This window comes from Octopus bimaculoides, unplaced genomic scaffold, assembly GCF_046866305.1.
Source record: "Octopus bimaculoides isolate indiv1 unplaced genomic scaffold, ASM4686630v1 contig211, whole genome shotgun sequence".
Taxonomy (NCBI): Eukaryota; Metazoa; Mollusca; class Cephalopoda; order Octopoda; family Octopodidae; genus Octopus; species Octopus bimaculoides.
Genome location: NW_028315461.1, coordinates 1 through 23,482, shown reverse-complemented (window position 1 = coordinate 23,482; position 23,482 = coordinate 1). Strand labels below are relative to the sequence as shown.

At 38.8% G+C, this 23,482-nt stretch overlaps 1 protein-coding gene across 1 annotated transcript in view; it reads right to left on the bottom strand.

Moving 5' to 3' along the window:
- LOC149129007 (UDP-D-glucose 4,6-dehydratase-like) overlaps positions 1–22,244 on the bottom strand; it is a 29,479-nt gene extending 7,235 nt beyond the window's left edge. The window contains exons 1-10 of the mRNA XM_089346839.1: positions 22,230–22,244; positions 21,050–21,239; positions 16,482–16,539; positions 11,925–11,991; positions 10,677–10,745; positions 9,692–9,782; positions 5,822–5,964; positions 3,874–3,972; positions 3,005–3,064; positions 528–571 (exon numbers count right to left, since the gene is read on the bottom strand). Of these exons, the coding sequence (XP_089202965.1) occupies positions 528–571; positions 3,005–3,064; positions 3,874–3,972; positions 5,822–5,964; positions 9,692–9,782; positions 10,677–10,745; positions 11,925–11,991; positions 16,482–16,539; positions 21,050–21,239; positions 22,230–22,244 (836 nt within the window). The remainder of the gene's footprint in view (positions 1–527; positions 572–3,004; positions 3,065–3,873; positions 3,973–5,821; positions 5,965–9,691; positions 9,783–10,676; positions 10,746–11,924; positions 11,992–16,481; positions 16,540–21,049; positions 21,240–22,229) is intronic.
- Positions 22,245–23,482: the final 1,238 nt, after the last annotated feature.

Sequence of the window (23,482 nt, the reverse complement as noted above, 5' to 3'; positions counted from 1 at the left end):
TTACGTGCCACCGGCGCAGGTGCCAATCAACTGGTACTGTCATTGGCCACGACAATGACTTCACCTGCCTCAACAGGTCTTCGCAAGCACAGTTTATTGCCCAGTAATTGAAAGGTACTCTTAAATGGGTGCGTTATGCTGCACTGGCATAGGCCACAGTTACGGTCTCACTTGGCTTGCCAGGTCTTCTCAAGCACAGCATTTCTCCAAAGGTCTCGGTCAGTTGTCATTGCCTCGGTGAAGCCCAATGTTTGAAGGTTGTGCTTCACCACCTCATCCCAGGTCTTCCTGGGTCTACCTCTTCCACAGGTTCCCTCTATTGCTAGGGTGTGCACTTTTTCACACAGATGTCCTCATCCATATGCAACACATGACCAGTGAATATTTTAACCTAAATCATGGAATAGTGTTTAACAGTTTACATGGCAATTATTATAGGACCTCTTCCCAAGACTAGACCACAGATCTCTTTGACTGAGGTTAAATAATAAAAAAATGAAAAAAAAGAGAAAAAAATTCTAACCAACCATTTTTCATCTTTCAGAAGTAGAGAGATAAATCGTGATATAACCTGTAGTGAAATATATAGATAGTACACTGTTTGATGTGGCTGCATGTTATGTTATCACAAGAGTTTATACAGAGATGAAAGAATAAATATAAGATCTATACATTTACTACATAAAAATATAATTCTTCTTTCAATCATAATACATAGAATCAAATTGTAGTAGTTAGCTGAACGAAGTAATCTGATGCATGAAAGTGCATAGGAAGTGTAAAACAGTGAAGTGACGGCTCTCAGTCATATCAGCTATGAAGCATAGAGAAATAGATGGACACAGCAACGATGTAAATGGCTCTAAGTCTAATCAACTAAGAAAAGCTGGGTTGGCAAGCTGTTTTTATCAATGGAATGCTAGACATTCTACAAACTTCCAAAAGAAACGCCAAGCTTCTTGAATAATTAAAAATTAAGTTTCGTGGTATTGATGTTTCAAGAAACTTAGGAAGGGAGATTACTCTATGATCCTTCTTGCAAGGGAGATCATTCAACTATTTATCTATACCTCTACAAACCTATTTGAAACAAACATATAATCAAACATTCCATCTGCGTTTACTTTCAACACAAGTAATAATAACTTAGACAAAACATCCAAGGTAAACAAGTTTGAAAACATTTTCTTGTGAATCTTATCTATAAAAGGCAGATTTTCTCTGTGTGTGTGTGTGTGTGTGTGTGTGTGTGTGTATGTTTAAAATTCATACGTTTACAAAATTCCAAATTTCTTGGATTAAAGAATTGGAATTAATATTCTAAATACAGTAAGTTAGGTCACAGCGATCTTTGAAGCAGTTGACAATGATGCTGCTACACCAGTCTTTGGGTATGACTCCCTCATGTACAACCTGGTTAACTATATGGGTGATTAGGCCATAACCCACACCACCTGATATTTTAAGCATCTCATCAGTGATTCCTGAGGGGCCTGGGGCTTTCCTGGTCTTCATGGCTTTACCTACCATGATACTGTCTATTTGGATTGTCAGTCCTCCTTTGGGATCCACAGTAGGCAGACTCTCTCTCCTCTCATGCATTGTCTACATCTAGTAGCCTTCCATAGTAGCATTTCCAAGCTTCTTTCTTTGCAGAATCAGTAACTGCAAGAAAATCACCATCCATGTGAACACACTTCTCCCCAACACACATACACACACACATGGATACAAATTAAAAAATGGACAGATTATTGTTAATGGCATCAAAACATTAATAAATTAGTTATGCAGATGTGGGTATAAATATAATTAAGTAGAAAACCAGGAGATAGTTCATAATAGTTCTACATAGATAGGAGAGAGAATGGAGTGTACAAAGAGGAGATAGATGGTGGTGGGTAGTGGTCAGTTATAACAACAAGATAATGGCCATTCATTCGAAAGAGAATAAGGTGACACAGCAGAGTGTATGAAGCTATGAGCATATGTGACAGGGTTGAATAGCAAAGAAAAAGAAAAATAATTAAGAAGAAAAGACAAGAAAGGACAGGACAACAATCTCCTACTAAGTACACATTTGTCTAAACATCTAACTGCCAAAATGTTAAAAATCCTCCATATGTGCAAAAGCATGACAACTCCAGGAAAACTTTAAGCATAAAATGTAAATAACAATGAGGGCTAAAAGACAATCAAGTTAGAAGGGTATAAGTAGTGGTTACTGGAGTGCTATTATATAACGAATTAATAATCATATAAATAACCATGTCCAAAAGACATGAAAAACTGAAGTTGTAAGACCTGGTATCAGACTATTCAAAGGATAAAGTTGAAGAATCTGAAAAATTTCACCAGGGGAAGTGAATTAAAAACAAATCAGAAATAATAAATAATTTTCAAACTCAAGTGAAATATATCATTTGACCAATTCATTTCCTATACCCAAGTCTTGTTTACATAGATTACATGTAAACATCTCCCATCCTTTGATGCTGGATTTTAGGTTTGTGATCCAGTTTGAACATTAATCTATCTGTATTATATGCCTGTTGTCATATCATAGACCCATGGTCGAAGATCTGGGATCTCAATCACAACTACCACTCCACACTATACTGTGGCCATGTGCTGCAATTATACATTCCACTAGGGTCTTCCAAATTAATTGCTCAAAGTACATATGTATGATAAGTACATTTTCAGCTCATAATAGGGAGTTCAACTTCCTCGTGGATTTACAGAACTGCTACCATCACCAGAGTTTTTCAATCGTTTTCGCCCAACTTGACATTAATGTTTTTTACTGGTGTTGAGTAATGGCAGGAAAATTAGCCCAATGTGTTTTGAGCTTTTAGCAATATTCTCTTCAAAGACTGGAATGCTTTTGACCGTGAATCCATTTTGATTAGTGCTAACTTGAAGCTAAAGAACAACATGAACACAAAAAGAAAGCAAAAATACTAAAATAATCTGAGATGTTGATGGAATATTTTTAACTTGCCTTGTCAGGGTATTGGTGAGGTCCATATATGTTGTTGGCACGGATCATAATCACAGGTAACTGTTAATAAGGAAAGTGAGAAATAATCATAATTGCAGGTAACTACTGGTGAAGAAGCAGTCATCATTTATGATTAGAGGTAACTTATAATGGTGAGGTTGGGTGAGAAACAATCATGTTCATTTGTTTTACGGTTGTTTTCCATACTAACATGGCTAGCGCTAACAGCACCATCCGAGCGTGATCATTGCCAGAGCAGCTGTCCGGCTTCCATGCTGGTGGCACGTAAAAAGCACCATTTGAGCGTGATTGTTACCAGCGTCACCTTACTGGCACGTGAAAAGTCATTTGAGCGAGGTCTATATATATATATATATATATATATATATATATATATATATATCGATAGATAGATAGATAGATAGATATATGAACGTAAGTTCATAAGATAATCGTTTATTCCTTTGTCATCTCTTTTTCTTATTACTGCTCTGCACTCGACTAAATCTTTGTTCAGAAGTATGCACATATTGAGTTGTACATCATGTTATTAGTATTGGCAATGCCAAGTGAAATACACACACACACACTCACACACATGTGTATATATGTTCTCATACAAGTTTTATAGAATTTCTGTCTATCAAATTCATTAAAAAGACACTGGTCAGTCCGGGGCAATAGTAGAAAGTACTCACTCAAGGATGTAACATTGGGGCTGAATCTAAAAAAAAACGTGTAGTTGTGAATACACCTTCTTAACTACACTGTCATGTCTGTGCCAAGGTAAATTGTTGGTGATGGTTTCAGTAGAAGCTGGACACCCACAATATCAACAAATATACACAGTAGGAAAAAATGCTTTTTACCTTGTAAGTTCTCCAGTATGACATCACAATGCACTCTGCTGCAGCTTTAGTTGCAGCATATGGATTGCTTGGTTGGAAACTGCTTTCCTCACAACATATCTTGTAATAAATATGGAAAGGAAATATTTCGATTAGCGTACATGCCTTGTAATTTCTAACATAGAAACAAAGCTTCCCATTTTAAGGGATATTATGATACATTATATATGAGCGGGACGGGATCGTTGCCAGTGCCCCTGGACTGGCTCATGTGCGGGCGACACATGAAATCTTCCAAGCGGGATCATTGCCGGTGCCCCTGGGCTGGCTCTTGTGCGGGTGACGCATGAGGTTTTTCAAGCGAGATCGTTGCCAGTGCCCCTGGACTGGCTCTTGTGCTGGTGACACATGAAATTTCTTCGAGCGAGATTGTTGCCGGTGCCCCTGAACTGGCTCTTGTGGGGTTGTTGTGGAATTTTCGAGCGGGATCGTTGCTGGTGCCCCTGGACTGGCTCTTGTGCGGGTGACACATGAGGTTTCTCTAGCGAGATGAGCGTGGTCGTTGCCAGTACTGCCTGACTGGCCTTTGTGCGGGTGACACGTAAAAGCACCCACTACACTCTCTGAGTGGTTGGCGTTAGGAAGGGCATCCAGCTGTAGAAACACTGCCAAATCAGATTGGAGCCTGGTGTAGCCATCTGGTTTCACCAGTCCTCAGTCAAATCGTCCAACCCATGCTAGCATGGAAAGCGGACGTTAAACGACGATGACGATGACGACGATATTAACCTTGATATTTGATTTAGCTTTATTTTATTGACATAATAATACTGAAATGCAAAATTGGTCCAGGAGGAATTTGGACTCAGAAGACAAAGGAGTGCTCGGTAAATATTGCAAGACAATTTGTTTGGTACTCGATGATGTCAATCCATTTTCAAGTAATGTTAACCTTACTAATTTTATTTGAAATGCAGTAAACTAAAACAATATTTCAAATATACACCCTAAAACTGAGAGTAATTATCTAAGAGAAGTAAAATCTTAAAAGTTTTGGTTGTGTATGTATATGTATGAGGACATGGATGACTAACGGGATAGGGTACTGGATAATCAACAATAAAGTTTATAGCTTGAATTACATTACTGATATTGTATCATGTCCATGTCCAAGATATCTCACTTTCAAATTACCTTGTCTTCTTTGATATAAGCAGGTACAACAGCTTTCATTTCACTGCTCTTCATGGTGACAACACTACCCAATTGATAAGTGCATTTCTATCTCATAATAGTGACTTCGATTTCCTTGTGGATTTACAGAATTGCTACTATCACACTGGAATTTAGCCTCAGACCAGAGTTTCTTAATCATCTTGGCCCAATTTGCCATTGGATTTGGCATGTGTCATGAATAATTTTTGAAAACTTTATGTAATGACAAAGAAATTGATCCAAAGTATTTCCAGCTTTTAGCAATATTCTATTCAAAGAAGGATTCTGTTCATTTTATTCTCAAGATAAAGCTGGTTTTCAGAGATTCCTGATGTTTCTCTTTGAAAGTTTTCTGAGTAATGTGATTTTACTAAATATGCATATTTCGTAATAATCTGTGAGAACACATGAAATTAATGTTTTTTTTTTTTACTGAAGTCTTCAGTTCAGTAACACTGAACAATTCTAATGTTAATGGATTTGCTAAATTTAGATTTTAATTTGTAAACATGTTTTATGAAATGTGTATAATATTCTACAGGAAACTATGCTTGTGTATCCTCTTGATTCAACAACAATATTTGCTCTGATTGCAACATTATTCATGAGACAATTTGTAGGACTGATTTTATAAAACAAAAGGAAAAAGATGTAGCAGAATTTCAAGCCTGTTGTTTTATTTCTGAAATAGCTTAAATCTGTTGAATTAATAATTATGATCACTTTTAATTAATATCAATGTCAAAAAACTCACTTCATTATGTGCACCACCATATATCTCATCTGTGCTCATGTGGAAAAATAATTTTATATTCAGATCTTTAGCAGCATTTATGAGAACATGGCTTCCATAAACATTTGTCAATGAAAATTTCAGGGGATTTTCAAATGACAAATCTGAAAAATCAAAAGAAAAAGGAAAAAGTACAATAAAACATATTAGGTGTTGTGTTAGTCAGTATTATAAATAAATATTGGGAGTGCATGAAAGGTTGAATGAAGAGAGGGTAGAACAAACAGCCAAGAAATCAGTGGTACATATTGATCAAGATGTTTAACTCATGGAGTGTACCTTACTCTTAGAAAATACCACATGTTGATACTGATCATCGTTGTAAGCAAACGCAGTACTATCAAAAGAATGATTGTTTTGTTAGCTTTTGTTTTTATTACTGTAATCAAATCCTAACATGCGCCTTTATATCTTTTATTATCAAGTACACATACACTCTCTCACACACACATACATACACACATGCACCAAATTAAAAAAAAGGTGGTTTATTAGCAATTAGAACCTAAAGTGTTGTTTATACTTTTACAGATTTGGAAATAAGCACACGTTTTCAGTGGTTTTCTTATAAGACTGACAGAGGTAGTTGAGTTTAACCCGAGGCGTTAAGTATTGCTGATGAGGATTAAGATGGTCTACATCAAAATCCGAAATCGCAATCCAATTATGTACACTGGGGACTCACGTCCATTTGTCAGTCACTTGAAACAGTGCATTTGTGGTTTTGAGTTGGTTTAACTCTTATCATTAGCAAAAGTGGTGCTAGTCACTACCCTCTGTCACTTTTGTGACCTCTTTCTCTCTTTATATACATACATATATTCTCCTTTATATATATGTATTCTTCCTCACATTTGGATTTTTATGTATTCTCTCTCCCACTTGGATTTGAAATGTTGCCAAATTTATAATATGTCTTTTCTACAGTAATTTTCTGCATTTTCATGCAGCTGAAGATTGCTCTTCATATTGCATTTAATGTAATGCTCGCATTACTTAAATAAATTGGAGTAGCATGAAACGTGTGTACTGCAATCACCTTTGAAATCCGTGTTGCTTATTTTTTGATTTTGATCACCTATCCTTTTGGGATACGATATTCGGGTGCCTACGCATAAGTACCATATTCAACCTTGAATCTATATCTAAACCGTCTACATATATATATATATATATATATATATATATATATATACTTTATATACATATGCACACACACACACACACGACAGGCTTCTTTCAGTTTCCATTTACCAAATCCACTCATAAGACTTTCATTTGCCTGAGGCTATAGAAGACACTTGCTCAAGTTGCTATGCAATGGAACTGAACCCAGAACCATGGGGTTGGGAAGCAATACTTTTCACACCACACTAGTCTATGTATGTGTGTGTGCATGTTTGTTACTTCATTCCTTGTGTGTCACTTCTAGTCATTTGACCTCCACCATTTTCAACATGACTTAAGACAGGACAACACATATTTCTTAATCTCTCACATTTTTCTTTCTTTCCTGTACACATTTTCTTTCTTTTAGATAATTTTCGAAGACGAACTTAAGCTCAGAATGTCAGACACTTCCACTTTCTTAATCACTCATTGAGAGTTAAACTAATAACTAATACAATGTATTAATTTTTGTCTTGAACATATATGTGCATGGGTTTGTATGAGCATATACACATATATGCATATAAATACACACACGCACACACACATATAATTAACAACAATGGAGTAGGCAGTGTTAATACAGAATTAATTTAACATTTACATGTCAACAAAAGCCAAGTACAAAGGTAATATACATATATATATATATATATATATATATATATATATATATATATATATATATATATATATGTATGTATGTATGTATGTATGTATGTATGTATGTATAAAGAGAGAAAAGGATAAAGAGACCAATGGCAAAGATAGAATTATATTTTATGGATAAAGTCTTACAGCTGTTTCAGGGAAAAGCCAATGTATCCCTTCATCGGAGACGGTAATAGTAGAAGAATGAATTATTACATCTATAGGAGGAGAGTTGTAGTAAGACGTGAGAGCGATGTGCTGAAAAAAGAACAAAGAAGAAACAGTACTTGGAGTGGAGCTTCATTCCAGCAGTAAACATCCATGTAAAGAATCCTTGTGGGCATTTTCCGGAGATGATTGTAGTAGCAAAGGTGGATATATATCATATCGTGTCCAGTGTACTCTGTGCGTTGTTTACTCAAAGGATAGCCCAAATCAAGTGAGAGATGTGTGTAGGGTTAAGAGGTCAAGACAGGAAGGGAAGGGGGAAAGAAGCAATTCAAGTGAGGAACAGTAGTGAGCAGTTGTATGGTCAGTTATTCTCACGTCTTACTACAACTCTCCTCCTATAGATGTAATAATCCATTCTTCTACTATTACCGTCTCCGATGAAGGGATACATTGGATTTTCCCTGAAACAGCTGTAAGACTTTATCCATAAAATATATTTCTAACTTTGCCATTGTTCTCTTTATCCTTTTCTCTCTTTATACATACACACGCTAATACATGACCTATGTTATATACCCCACTCTTGTTTATACAATGAATGGGGCAAAACTAGTCGGTATACAGCACTTACTTGGTATTACCTGTATCTTTGGGTTTGTTTGAATCCAATACCCTTCATAACCTTATTATATATATATATATTTTAGGCCACCCTGTATATATATATATATATATATATATATATATATATATATATATATATATATATATATATATATATATATATATATACACAGGGTGGCCTAAAAGTAGGTTTACAGTTATTACATAGGCACTTTAAATTTCTTTTAAAACATTTTATTACATTTAAATTTCTATCTTACAAACTGAAAAGGGAGTGTGTTGTGTTCTTGAGCAAGACACTTTATTTCACGTTGCTCCAGTTCACTCAGCTGTAGAAATGAGTTGCGATGTCACAGGAGCCAAGCTGTATCGGCCCCTTTGCCTTTCCTTTGGATAACACTGGTGGCGTGGAGAGGGGAGGCTGGTACGCATGGACGACTGCTGGTCTTCCATAAAAACTTGTGCCTCAGAGGATAACTTTCTAGGTGTAATCCCATGGTCAGTCATGACCGAGGGGAGTCTCAGCAACCCTGTACCTCTTCTACTGCATGATGCCTGTTTCTGTCCCTTTATCATACTTTAACTTCTCATTATCTGGCATCAAGCACCCTCCCTTAATACTATACCGCCACCACCAGTTGAAGGGTCTTGTCTTACATGTTACTTGGTGACCTCACTAGTGCTGGTGTCACATAAAAGGTACTCAGTACAATGCGTGAGGTCGTTGGTATTAGGAAGGGCAGTCAAAGCAGACATGTGAGCTTGATGCAGTTCTCTGGTTCATTGGTTTTTGTCAAACCATCCAGCCCATATCAGCATGGAAGTGGTAAAGACCCCTTCAGTCATGAATGACCATGGGATCGCACCTAGAAAGTTCCCCTCCAAAGTATAAGACTGCTAAAAATGTTTTATGGAAAGCCAGCAGTCACCCATGAATACCAGCCTCCCCTCTCCACAACACCAATGTTATCCAAAGGAAAGGCAAAGGCCGATACAGCTTGGCACCAGTGACGTCATGATTCGTTTCCACAGCTGAGTGAACTGGAGCAACATGAAATAAAGTGTCTTGTTCAAGAACACAACACACAATTTGGTCCAGGAATCGAACTCACAACCTCATGATTGTGAGCCACTGAGTCATGCAACATGGAAAATGTATATAAAAAACCAATGATGATGATGACAAGCTGTATTTTATAAGATATATCCACATACCGACATGCGATTCAGCAGCAAGATGGAGGATAGTGTCAATGTTGTTGTTTTTAAGTGCATCGTATACAGTTTGAGGATCACAAATATCTCCCTGAAAAAAAAGCAACAAGAAATCAAAATTTTAGTTATTACATCAGAGATTTGAACCGGGTTGATTTGATTGGATATATGGGTGACAACACTACTTTCACTTTCTGTTTCACTTTAAGATTAAGAGTAATAGCCTGAACTGTAAGATTCTTCTCTCCTCGTGGAAACTGCATTTTTTTTTTTTATCACTTAGTCAAGAAGAAGTGCAGTCTTCATGACCTTTTTCAAAACCTTATTAGACAAAAATAGCATTACACTGTAGAACAAGGCTGGGAGAATCCATCTCAATGACTTTCATACTCTCCATTCACTCAGTTTCACTCTTTTTTTTTTATCTATTAATCATGAGGGAAGAGCAGTTCCCATGACCCTTCATAAAACCCCCAAGACTAAAGGAAGGAAAGGAAAGACGTATATCATGAAACCAGAACCTTAGCCTGAATGCTTGCAACAGAGTGGAACCCACTAAAGAGTCTCGAGGATTAAATGATGGTGTTAGACTGGGTGATGGATTATGTCAACCACATGAATAGGCCACAGCAGAATTTGAACTGAAGAATGCAAACAGCAAGAACAGACATTGCAAAGCAGCTCATTTGACACTCTAATGATTCTACTGGTCCACAACCTAAGGTTCATGCTTCATTGACACTGGAAGATGTGAAGCAAAGCTGACTTTCGTAGGAATTGATCTCAGAACTCAAAGAACCAGAATAAATGTCAAGGCATTTCAGCCAACACACTAATGTTTTCTTCTATATCCCTATATCATAGTGTGTGTGTGTGTGTGTGTGTGTGTGTGTGTGTGTGTGTGTGTGTGTGTGTGTGTGTATGCAAATGAAGATGGTGAAGTAACCTATTTTGTGTATGTTAAATTATTCGTGGTATCACTTACCTCAATAAATTTGTAGTTGGGTTTTGTGCAGAGATGCTCAAGAGGTTTCAATGAAGAACAGTAATTCAACTGCAAAAAGAAAAACTTAAATATATTTATCTATCTATACACACACACACACACACACACACACACACACATATACATATATATATAAGTATATATATATATATATATATATATATATATATATATATATCAAGTACACACACACTGGTTGAGCTGAGTATCCTGTTGTTGCAGGGTAATTTCCACAATAGAATGCCTTAACAGATGTTCAGAATAGCACACCTGCACAAGGAGGATTTTCTCCATTTTGATAGGGATTTTTCAAATGTGTTTTTCAACACAGCATTGCAAAAAAAGTTTTAGGAAATTTATGCAATCATCTTTTTAACCCTTCTTTTCCAGACACCAATTTTGTTCAATTTGTTTTTGCACTATAAACTTAAAAACAATGGGGGACACTTTCTTGGTGAAAAAAAAAAAAAAAGACATTTTTGAAACTTTCTGAATTTTGTCAAACACCTTTCCCCAAATTTGTACTGATTTTGGCATTTTTTTTTCTGCACTATGCACAGTCTTGTAGGTACTTCCAGTTAACCCCTATGTTACATGGCTGTAACTCCACCTCCTTCTCATTAAACACTTTAGTTAGGATGTCTCTAAATCTTTGATTATCCAAAGGATCCTTAAGCTTCCATATCTTTCTTTTTCAGCTTGGTCTGGTTCTTGAAATCCTTCTAACCTGTAGTCTGAAATCACCAATGACTAACCTATGCAGAGAGGTACATTCTTCACTCGGGAAAGTCTATGCATTTTAGAGCAACCATGTATCTTAGTTTCTGGTGAGAATGTAGTCAATCTGACTAGCTTGCCTACCAAATTGATAGGTTATCAGGTGACAGGCAGCCCTCCTGAAGTTGCTGAACTTGCTGATGACAGAGTTCTGGTGACAAACACAGTAAGGGAAGCAGAGGAATTGATGCAGGAGGTGGAGACTGTATTGATGAGTGAGGGGCTGAAAATGAATGAGAATAAGATGAAGTATCTGGTAAAGAACATTAAGTCAGAGAAGATTATGAATGTAGGCGGGAAGCCACTAGAGTTGGTCGAGGACTTCCTGTAGCTGGGAGTAAAGATTGGGAACACAGAGGATAATATACATATATGTTTAGAAAAATCCAAGAAGTATACAAGAAAATAATTTAAGTTTTTGCTAATAAAATAGAAGAAAATGTTTCTTACTTTATCATAATTAACAATGAAGTATTCTGGATATTTCTCCACAAGATGGATCACAAGATGGCTACCACTACAAAAATAAAACAAAATATTAATAATAGTTTCAAATTTAGGTATAAGATCAGCAATTTAGATAGAGGGGTTTAGTTGATTACATCAACTGATCCTTTTTGAACTCAAAAATTAAAGAGGCAGAAGAAATGACACCAAGTGCTAGGTTGACAGGTGATGGAGACAATACAAAGACAGACATAAAGTGTGGAGATTTATGTTAAGTAGAATGATTTAAAAAAAAAAAATAAAATGTAAGTAAACAGGAATGGCTGTGTGGTAAGTAGCTTGCTTACCAACCACATGGTTCTGGGTTCAGTCCCACTGCATGGCACCTTGGGCAAGTGTCTTGTACTATAGCCTCGGGCCAACCAAAGCCTTGTGAGTGGATTTGGTAGACGGAAATTGAAAGAAGCCCGTCGTATATATATATATATATATATATATATATATGTATATGTATGTGTGTGTGTGTTTGTCCCCCCTCCACCAACATCGCTTGACAACTGATGCTGGTGTGTTTATGTCCCCGTAACTTAGCGGTTTGGCAGAAGAGACCGATAGAATAAGTACTAGGCTTACAAAGAATAAGTCCTGGGGTCGATTTGCTCGACTAAAGGCAGTGCTCCAGCATGGCCACAGTCAAATGACTGAAACAGATAAAAGAGTAAAAGAGTAAAGAGTATAGTATACAAACATGTTGATGACAAAACAGCCCTTCTGATACAGGAGGATGTCTATTTTGGGGCCACACCAGGAACTGCACAAATCCTAAATCAACCTGATTACTAAGGGCAGATACCCTCTCCAACAGTCATTCTCTGACCTACAGGTGTAATTTTAGAGTGATTCAATCCACTCTTGCCATTTCTGCCACTCTCACCCGACCTTCAAAAACTCACTCATGGATAGCTACTCCCTCTCTATGCTTACCTTCCTTTTTAAGTTGATAAGAGCTTAACCAAAGAGGAAAGCATTTGTTCTCAGCCCTCTTAAAACTTGTCCACCACACAACATTTTTGGCAACAGCTACCACACAGAAGACTACCTTCCCTGCCCAGTTAATGATGGGCAGTGGATCAATCTTCAAAAAGGACTTGGCTGACAGCTGGAATTATCCTACACACAGCAGCAGCTGCTCGAAGTAATTCCACAAGTCAGACACTGAACAAATGTGTAGAGAATGGTTTCATCACTCTCAGATAGGTGCATTTCAGATTGGTTCATCTGATGATACTTCTCTGCTTGCAGAGTTTATCTCAAACTAGTAGCACTATCAGGTGAGAGACTTCTGGAAGTTATCTACAGGAATCTCTGATCAGAAACTATTCTGAAACAAAGACAAGTTCGTTCATGACACTCAGTTTCTTCGAAAATATCATCATTCTTCCCTTCTACTAAACCTCTGTAAATTGCTAAAGTGGAACCACCACTGATCCTATTGTCTGGCTGATATAGGTTGGTAAGTGTCTGACAACACTCAAGGTATAACCATCTTTATCTTCATACAAATTTGGGATGTGAGATTGATCAATACTTGGTAGCATAAGAGAAGCTAATTCTTTTGAAAGCAAAATAGTTACATGTTGCCACATTTCAAGCAAGCACATACCAGTTGAATTTGTAGTAACGCCGTGCGCATGCGTAGTCTCATGCATGCGTGGAATTAAACAAGCAAGCGTTCCCGCTTTAATCTTTCTCTTTTTCGGTTGGCCGACCATGAGCACGGACGTGTCAAGAGTGTCTCTAATACTCCAGCCTGGAGACAGTCTCTTTACGTGTTAAGCTGTCTCTCTACATCTTTCGGACTTACACTCGACAGCTCGCTCACAACTACAGAATAACGTCTCAACAACTATGCTCATACACAACAGAAGCTGTAACAACAAGAACTAAAGATGTATATATTTACCACCTGAATAAGTGTTGTTTAAGTTGATGGTCTGGAGTTCAGCGTTCCGTTATATTCTAATTTTATAGTAGGAAAGTCAGGTATACATCTAAAGATGTATAACCCACTTTCTACTAAAAATTCATAGAATAAAAACACTAAGTTCAAAACTGAAGTATTTTCTAGCTATGACACTTTAATCTAGTTTATTCTCTTAGATTTTCCAGTCAATGCCATTTTATCAGTATGTGATCTATTGTTTTAAAAATATTGTACTGCTTCACTGTGACAATATTGTGATGCCATACTTTCTTAGTACTGTTGATTCAAACTAATAATATATATATAGACTAAAGAAAATTACACTGAGATGCAATAACAGCCAAGTGAGTGACATCATAGTCAAGATACGGAGGAGGGGATTCAATTAATCAAGATATTTTTATGTTTTTTGCTTGCTGAGTTTGATACAAAGTGCAGTACCCAGAACCTTTGAGGGCTTTTTGAGACTATTGAGCTTTTAACATTCTATTTAAACTGCTGCAGATCAACACCTACAGAAAAGACATAAGCAAAGAGAAGATTCTAAAAGATCAATGTTCTGAGCAAGAAGGACAGGGAAATTGGTTAGGTGTTAGACTGAAGGGGTTCAGAGTAACAATAGTGATGAAAAGTAGAGAAACAAGTGGGTTGGAGGTGCACAAGTGAAGGAGATATGAGATCAACCAGCTCTGGGGGAAAAAAAAACATTTTAGTATTCTTTTTCATTATCTTAGTCATTTAACTTCCTGTGGAGCGTAGGATGCCAACAAGAGGAATCTTTATCCCTAGGTGTGGCAGCCTGCCAGTGCTTCAATTTCTGTGGATCTTCTCCATGTTGATTTTGGTCAGCCATGTTTGTGTCTCCCTTAGTGTGCACATTGGAGGGCTTGCTTTTATAATATTGGAAACAGGTTTCCATAGGATGTATCACAGCCAACCCCATTTCCTTTTCTTTTAGTATAGCATGCTATATCACATATTCATTTAAGATTAATATTTATTTTGGGTCTCACAAAAGTAATGACAAGTGACTGAGACCTTGGCGATATGCTGTGCTTGAGAAGATTCGTCAAGCCAAGTGAAATCATAGTTGTGGCCGTTACCAGTGTCATTGTAGTCAAGGCTATTGCTAGTGTCATGTAAGTGGCACGTAAAAGTCACCCGTTACACACTTGCAGTGGTTGGTGTTAGGAAGGGCAGCCAGCTGTAGAAAACATGCCAAATCAGATTGGAACCTGGTGCAGCCCTCTGGCTTACCAGTTCCAGTCAAACCATCTAACCTATGCCAGCATTGAAAGCAGATGTTAAACGATGATGATGATGATTTAATATTGATAAAATAATAAATATGAAATAAATTGAAGGTGTTTACCCAAAAATATGCTGTTGTTCCAGCTATAACCATCTCACCTTTATGCATATTCATGACTACATTATGTAATGTGTGGTTGTATTTTTTAAGATGGTTGTGTGTGATTTGAAGAAATTTAGCTGTTATTTTGAGCAGTATGAGCAACCACATAGAGTACACTCATTAGCTTGGAGACAAGTACAAATATAACCATAATATGTTGTTGTTGGCACTCCGTCGCTTATGACGTCGAGGGTTCCAGTTGATCCGATCAACGCAACAGCCTGCTTGTGAAATTAACGTGCAAGTGGCTGAGCACTCCACAGACACATGTACCCTTAACGTAGTTCTCGGGGAGATTCAGCGTGACACAGAGTGTGACAAGGCTGGCTCTTTGAAATACAGGTACAACAGAAACAGGAAGAGGAAGAAAGAGTGAGAGGAAGTTGTGGTGGATGAGTACAGCAGGGTTTGCCACCATCCCCCTGCTGGAGTCTCATGGAGCTTTAGGTGTTTTTCGCTCAATAAACACTCACAACGCCCGGTCTGGGAATCGAAACCGCGATCCTATGACTGTGAGTCCGCTGCCCTAACCACTGGGCCATTGCGCCTACTATAACCATAATATTCTGTGATTTAAATATGTCATTCATTTATAAGGCAATTTTAAATTTGTATAATAATAATATTCAGTATATCTTGTTTCTCTATCTACATCATGCCATTAGGCTATAGGCAGATAATCAAATTGAAGTTGTGGGCTAAAACATTTTAATTAATTACAAACACACTCTGAGTGTTGAGGAAAAGAATCATTACCTTAGAGGTTAATTCTAGCCAAGAAAAGTAGGGGAAACAAATTAAGGATTTCATCATCATCATCATCGTTTAACGTCCGCTTTCCATGCTAGCATGGGTTGGACGATTTGACTGAGGACTGGTGAAACCGGATGGCAACACCAGGCTCCAGTCTGATTTGGCAGTGTTTCTACAGCTGGATGCCCTTCCTAACGCCAACCACTCAGAGAGTGTAGTGAGTGCTTTTACGTGTCACCTGCACGGAGGCCGGTAGTCGGTACAAGACACAATGCACAATATGACATAGAGAATAATTTTCTTTAATTGATAGAGTAAATAGTCACTGAATGTCAACTTATTTTAAATGAAGTTACTTTGATCTCTGAATAGCAAATATAATACAAAAGGAATTAAAAAGAGAACATACACAAAGCCAGCTCCACCAGTGACAAAAAGCCTACGTTGGAATATATTGAGTGAGTCAACTGAAAGAGGAAAAAGATAACAATTAAAGCATATTTATGCATTTGGATGTTACCTGTCACACAGCACGTAATGTTACGTAGTTATTATGATAAAATTTTACTTTATTCGAACTCCAGTGTTTATACAAAAATAATGAAATGAAAACCAATTTTTAAAATAAATATTTATCAAATTTCAATAAAATGAAATAAAAGACATTTTTTATTTACGTATTTGTATTAAGCTTACATTATCAATAAGAATAATACTGTTTAACTATTAATTTATTAAAAACTAGCTTAAAAGCTGCACTCCGTGTGGACTTTCAGGCTAACTCTTGCAGAGGGCTAATTGGGCTTGTAGCCCAAAACTGTTGTTGGCACTCCGTCGCTTACGACGTCGAGGGTTCCAGTTGATCCGATCAATGGAACAGCCTGCTCGTGAAATTAACGTGCAAGTGGCTGAGCACTCCACAGACACGTGTACCCTTAACGTAGTTCTCAGGGGTGTTCAGCGTGACACAGTGTGACAAAGCTGACCCTTTGAATTACAGGCACAACAGAAACAGGAAGTAAGAGTGAGAGAAAGTTTTGGTGAAAGAGTACAGTAGGGTTCGCCACCATCCCCTGCCGGAGCCTTGTGGAGCTTTAGGTGTTTTCGTTCAATAAACACTCACAACACCCGGTCTGGGAATCAAAACCGCGATCCTATGACCGCGAGTCCGCTGCCCTAACCACTGGGCCATTGCGCCTCCACAGCCCAAAACTAGAGAGAGCTAAAAAGCATGACTAAAATATGTCTACAATGATGAGATACCAGCTGGTTATGAAATTATGTGGGTAGCAGCAGCGGTCATATGTGACATGGAGGAGGTGGTGTTGATATTACAAATGAGAAAAAAAGAAACCATCAAATGGAAAGGCCAGACGCTCGAGATGGTCATTCAAGCGTCGAACGAAATGCTAGAAAATTTGCCCAATAGGGTGTTTGTAGAGGAGGGGCTAACTATGAGAGTAGCCATTGAGTGACGTAGGCCTCGTTGCTTCAAATGTGGAGAAAAGGGTCACGTCTGCTCAAAGTGCATGAAAAAGAAAGATGAAGCCCCCTCCCAAAAAGCTGCAAAGGTGGTAAAAGGAAGAAAGGAAAAGCCAGAAAATACAACAGAAATGGAAGAGGGAACAATGGCAGAAAAAAAAAACAGATAAGAGCGATGAAATAGAGTATACCACAGTATTGTACAAAAGAGAAAAAAGCACAAGTCTCAGAGTCCCCTCCCCAAACAAAAAAAATCAGTTAAGCACAGAACAGAGACACAAAGCAAAATTCCCCAAACCAACCCCATGGTGAAACCTTTTACCAAACTCCTCCCCAAAACACAAGAAAGAATTGTTTCATACATGGAAAAAAATGAGCCGTTGTCTACCATCATAAGAGCGCACCACAAGGCTCGAGTTTTCAAAATAACTAAAGATACGCCCCTAAATATTAGATTCGTAAAAATGGACACGGGCCTATTTTTGGAACTGAAGGGAAGGTATCCAGAGGATATCAGAGACGTCAGCTTTGAAATGGCCATTCTAGATGTGACCCACAAGAGTAAACAGTCCTTCAGGTTGCTGGCTGTCTATGCTCCTAAGGAGTGTAGGCAGTCTGGTTTTTATCGAGACTTAGAGCACTTTCTAGTGACGTCAAAAACGGTAGTTCTGTTAGGAGACTTTAACACTATCCTCGATGCACAGGTGGATAGTGTTGGCTCAACTCATAGGAGGGGAAATCCTGGCCTCAAGGGTCTACTAGAGAGCTATAATCTAGTAGACCGTTACAGACTGGATAAGCCGAGTGTTCCACATTGGACGTGGAGTAATAACGACGGCTCACATAAATCTTATATAGACAGGGTATTCATTAGAGAAAGAGATTGGAATACTTTTAGTTGTCCACAATTTTGTATTGTACCTTACACAGATCACAAATTTGTGACATGTGAGGTGCGTATAGTTAAATGTCATAGCCAGGGACCCAGGTACTGGAAGATGAATAAGTCTATTTTGACTTGTGAAGCCTTCCGTGCCCAAATTAAGGAATTAGTACAGAGGGCACTATGTGGCGCCATCATTAATAATAGATGGTAGCACACCCTCAAGAGAGCCATTTGTTTAGAGTCTATTAGATTTAGCAATCAGCTAAGTTTAGATAGATCGAGAATAGAAAGGGAACTAGTTAAGAATTTAGATGAGGTTATGGAATCTAGGGCTGGAGTGCTGGCGGTGAGAACAGTCTTGTGCCATCACCTCAAAGCATTTTGCCTGGTTGTTTGGGCAGAGTGACATGCTTGAGCATGGGGAGTCCCTAAAGGGCTTCCTCGCTGGTGGGCTGCGATTCTCAGCACGTGAGGCAGAATGCTGTGAAGGCCCAATTATACCTACGGAGGTAAAAGAGGTGTTGGCCAAGTGTGCTTTTACGTGTCACCCGCACGAAAACGGCCACGCTCGAAATGATGTCTTTTATGTGCCACCCACACAAGAGCCAGTCCAGAGGCACTGGCAACGATCTCGCTCGAAAACCCTACAAGGCCAGTCAGGCGGTACTGGCAACGGTCACGCTCAGGATGGTACATCTTATGTGCCACCTGCACAAGAGCCAGTCCAGAGGCCCTGGCAACAATCTCACTTGGCTTGCCGGGTCTTCTCACGCACAGCACATTTCCAAAGGTCTCGGTCAGTAGTCATCGCCTCGGTGAGGCCCAATGTTCGAAGGTCTTGCCTCACCACCTCAGCCCAGGTCTTCCTGGGCCTACCTCTTCCACGGGTTCCCTCAACTGTTAGGGAGTGGCATTTTTTCACGCAGCTATCCTCATTCATTCTCACCACATGTCCAAACCAGCGCAATCGTCTCTCTTGCACACCACAACTGATGCTTCTTATGTTCAGCTTTTCTCTCAAGATACTTACACTCTGATGGGTATGCACATTTACATTACACATCCAGCGGAGCATACTGGCTTCATTCCTTGCGAGCTTACGCATGTCCTCAGCAGTCACAGCCCATGTTTCACTGCCATGTAGCATGGCTGTTCGTACACATGCGTCATACAGTCTGCCTTTTACTCTGAGTGAGAGTCCCTTTGTCGTCAGCAGAGGTAAGAGCTCTCTAAACTTGGCCCAGGCTATTCTTATTCTAGCAGTTACACTTTCAGCGCACCCACCCCCACTACTAACTTGGTCACCCAGATAGCGGAAGCTATCGACTACCTCTAGTTTTTCACCCTGGAATGAGATAGAAGTTGTTTCCTGTTTGTTTACAGTGTTTATTGCACCTGAACATCTGCCACATACAAAAACTAACTTCGTAGTTAATCTGCCTTTGATATTGCTGCACCTCTTATGTGTCCATAGCTTGCACCGGGTACATCTTATAGAGTTACTACCTACTCCTTTACTGCATACTGAGCAGGGCCATCTACCTGAAGGGGTTTGTGTTTTATCTACCTTCCTACTTATTAGGATTTTGGTTTTTGCTAGGTTGACTCTAAGGCCCTTCGATTCTAGTCCTTGCTTCCACACCTTAAACTTCTCCTCTAGTTCTGATAGTGACTGCGCAATTAGTGCAAGGTCATCAGCATAGAGGAGCGCCCAGGGGCAACCTGTCTTGAATTCCTCTGTGATCGCTTGGAGGACTATGATAAATAGGAGGGGGCTGAGGACAGAACCTTGGTGGACCCCTACCTTTACCCGGAATTCATTACTGTACTCATTTCCAACGCTCACCTTACTGACAGCATCTCTGTACATGGCTCGCACAGCTCTTACTAACCATTCTTCTATTTCAAGTTTCCTCATTGACCACCAGATAAGGGATCGGGGGACCCTGTCAAAGGTTCTCTCCATGTCAACGAAGGCCAGGTACAGAGGTTTATCCTTGGCTAGATATTTCTCCTGCAGCTGTCTCACTAGAAATATGGCATCAGTGGTGCTTTTACCTGGCACGAACCCAAACTGCATCTCATCTAAATTGATTCGCTCCCTAATTAGTTGGGCTATGACCCTCTCCGTAACTTTCATAACCTGATCTAACAGCTTGATGCCTCTGTAATTATTAGTATCTAAAGCATCACCTTTACCTTTGTAGCAGTTTACTATGGTGCTGCTACACCAGTCATTGGGTATGACTCCTTCGTGTATCACCTGGTTCGTAATACGGGTGACTAGGCTGTAGCCAACACTGCCAGATATTTTGAGCATCTCTGCAGTGATTCCTGATGGGCCGGGGGCTTTCCCTGTCTTCTACACACATACATAGATGTGTATATAATGTATATATCCGCATTTCACATGTATACATTCATCGACGTGGAATTTACCGGTTAGCTACTACATTAAGATTAAATCTGGGTCATTTTCTAACCGCATGGATATATAAGACAGCAGTATAGTGCGAATGCCCCATTCACCGATATACACCTACAGGGTTTTACCCCCCAGACTTTGGGAGGTCATAAGTAAAAGGACAGAATGAAGCGTTGGACCTTACCTTGCCGACCGCAGCGGGGTACACGATCGCTCCTAATCAGAACACGTCTTTCTCGTAACGTCGCTGTTTTCTCACTGGCCCCACGTGCTAGCCTTCGACAGCGTGTCACCGACTTCCGATCTGGCTTCACCTCTGTTTGCCTCACCCCTCTCCACCACAACACATAGCTCGTCACAGCCCAAACACCACATTATATAAATTAATATATGAAAGCAATTATATCACCATTAAATAAAGGAAAAGACATTTAACAAAGCATTTCTTCTTTCTTTCTACTTCCTGCCTTCCTATAGAGAAGACGTGAATTTTTTTTGTCTCTCATTCACATCTAACTTCGCGTTCAAAATAATAATTTTTCTATCGTCTTGGCCTAACAGCCCTTACCGTTTGTTTTCACTGTTCTGTCTTGTTTTTACTGTCTTGTTCTCACTGTCCTGTTCTTATTTACACTTTCACCCTTCGCAAAAAATTACAAATTTAATTAATTAATTTGCTTTGCAGGAAAGACTGTTCCAACGAAGTCGTGTATTGTCCTTGCCTTCGAAACGCGGAGTAGATGGAACAGAGACAACTGAAGAAGGGAAATATTCTTTATGTTGCATGTCTCGTTTCTCTGTTTGTTTTTTTCGTTGTTCGAAAAAAAAGTTCGTTTTCTGTCTTCATCTTTATGTTTTCGTTTCTCATTGTGTTTAACGTTTTTGTGATGTCCTGTACCCATATATGCATGTATGTATACATATAGATGTAGGTATGAACATATATATATATATGGATTTATGCATATATTTATATATTATTTATGTCATTATATACTTGTTTACTTTCTTAGTGTAGGCATGGCTATATGGTAAAGAAGAATGTTTCCTAACCATGTGGTTTCTGGTTTAATCTCACATGCAACATTTTGCCCCAAGCATCTGCTACTATAAAACCAGGTTGATGAAAGCCTTGAGAGTGAATTTGGTTGACAGAAACTGAAAGAAGCTTCTATTGTACATATGTGTATGTATCTGTCTGACTAACTATGTCTGTCTGTCTATCATTTTATATGTTTTAGTATACTAATATTAATGTTATACATAATATATATCTCATTGGTGATTGCCAAAATACAGGGGTAAGTTCTCTGCAAACAATTTGGTTTTCATTTCATAGCTGAAACTTTTTCTTCTTTACTTACCTCACTGATATCCATAATAAAAATACAATTGCAGAACCACAGTTAGCCAGTTAGTTCAGACGCACACACACACACACACACAATGGCCTCTTACATAGTTTTATCCTGCAAGGACCAAACCTGGAACCATGTGGTTGCCAAGTATGGTTTTGATGAAGAATAAACAGAGCTTTACTGAATTTATAGATTACTGCTAGACAGATTAGATTGTGCAACAGAAAATTAGATTTTAGAGAGAATGCTGGTTTTGCAAGGTTTGGTTTGCCAAATGGCTGTTGAAGTGGAATAGAATTGTTATCACATTTGTGGTATTTGTTTCTAAGTACCAGTTGGTTGCCTTGGACACCATGATGTTGTTGAGATGTTCTTCATGAGCACTGTCATTTTGAGCTTTGGATCACTTTTGAAGGCCTTTCTCACAGCCAAACGGTTGACAACTTGAGCTTTGCCTGATTGCGGTCGATCTTTGAGGTCTTTCCCATTCTTGAGCCTCTCTGCGATGTTGAGCTGCTTGGTGATGTCAGACTTGTTGTGGCCCACACACAGGAGAGCTGAAATCTTGATTCTTTTTTGCTTCCATCCCAATATATGTGCACACAATGCAACATATTTAAAGTTCTATTTTCCCCAGCATGTTTTGATGACACATGCTGGAAAAGTAGAGCATTAATCATATTTCATGGCACCTTCTCTATCACACACGTTAACTCTCTAAAGATCAAAAGGCCAGTACAATGCACTCTTTGTGGTGTCGGTCTAAGTGAACTAAAAAGAAACTTGTTTTTAATGTGAACCAGTCTATTCAGACTGACTAATGATTCAGTGATGCGTGAAGTCAGAGTTATTCTTTTACTAATTCAGCCAATGAACTATGGCCATGCTGGAGAACCACCTTCAAAGGTTCCAAATTTGGATTTGCTGTGGTAAGCAACAAATCTGTTTACTGTAGTAAACATATCGTTAATTATAAATCTCAGGTTAGGCTACATTTATATGCGTGTGTGTGGAGGCGCAATGGCCCAGTGGTTAGGGCAGCGGACTCGCGGTCATAGGATCGCGGTTTCGATTTCCAGACCGGGCGTTGTGAGTGTTTATTGAGTGAAAAAACACCTAAAGCTCCACGAGGCTCTGGCAGGGGATGGTGGCGAACCCTACTGTACTCTTTCACCACAACTTTCTCTCACTCTTACTTCCTGTTTCTGTTGTACCTGTAGTTCAAAGAGCCAGCCTTGTCACACTGTGTCACGCGGAGT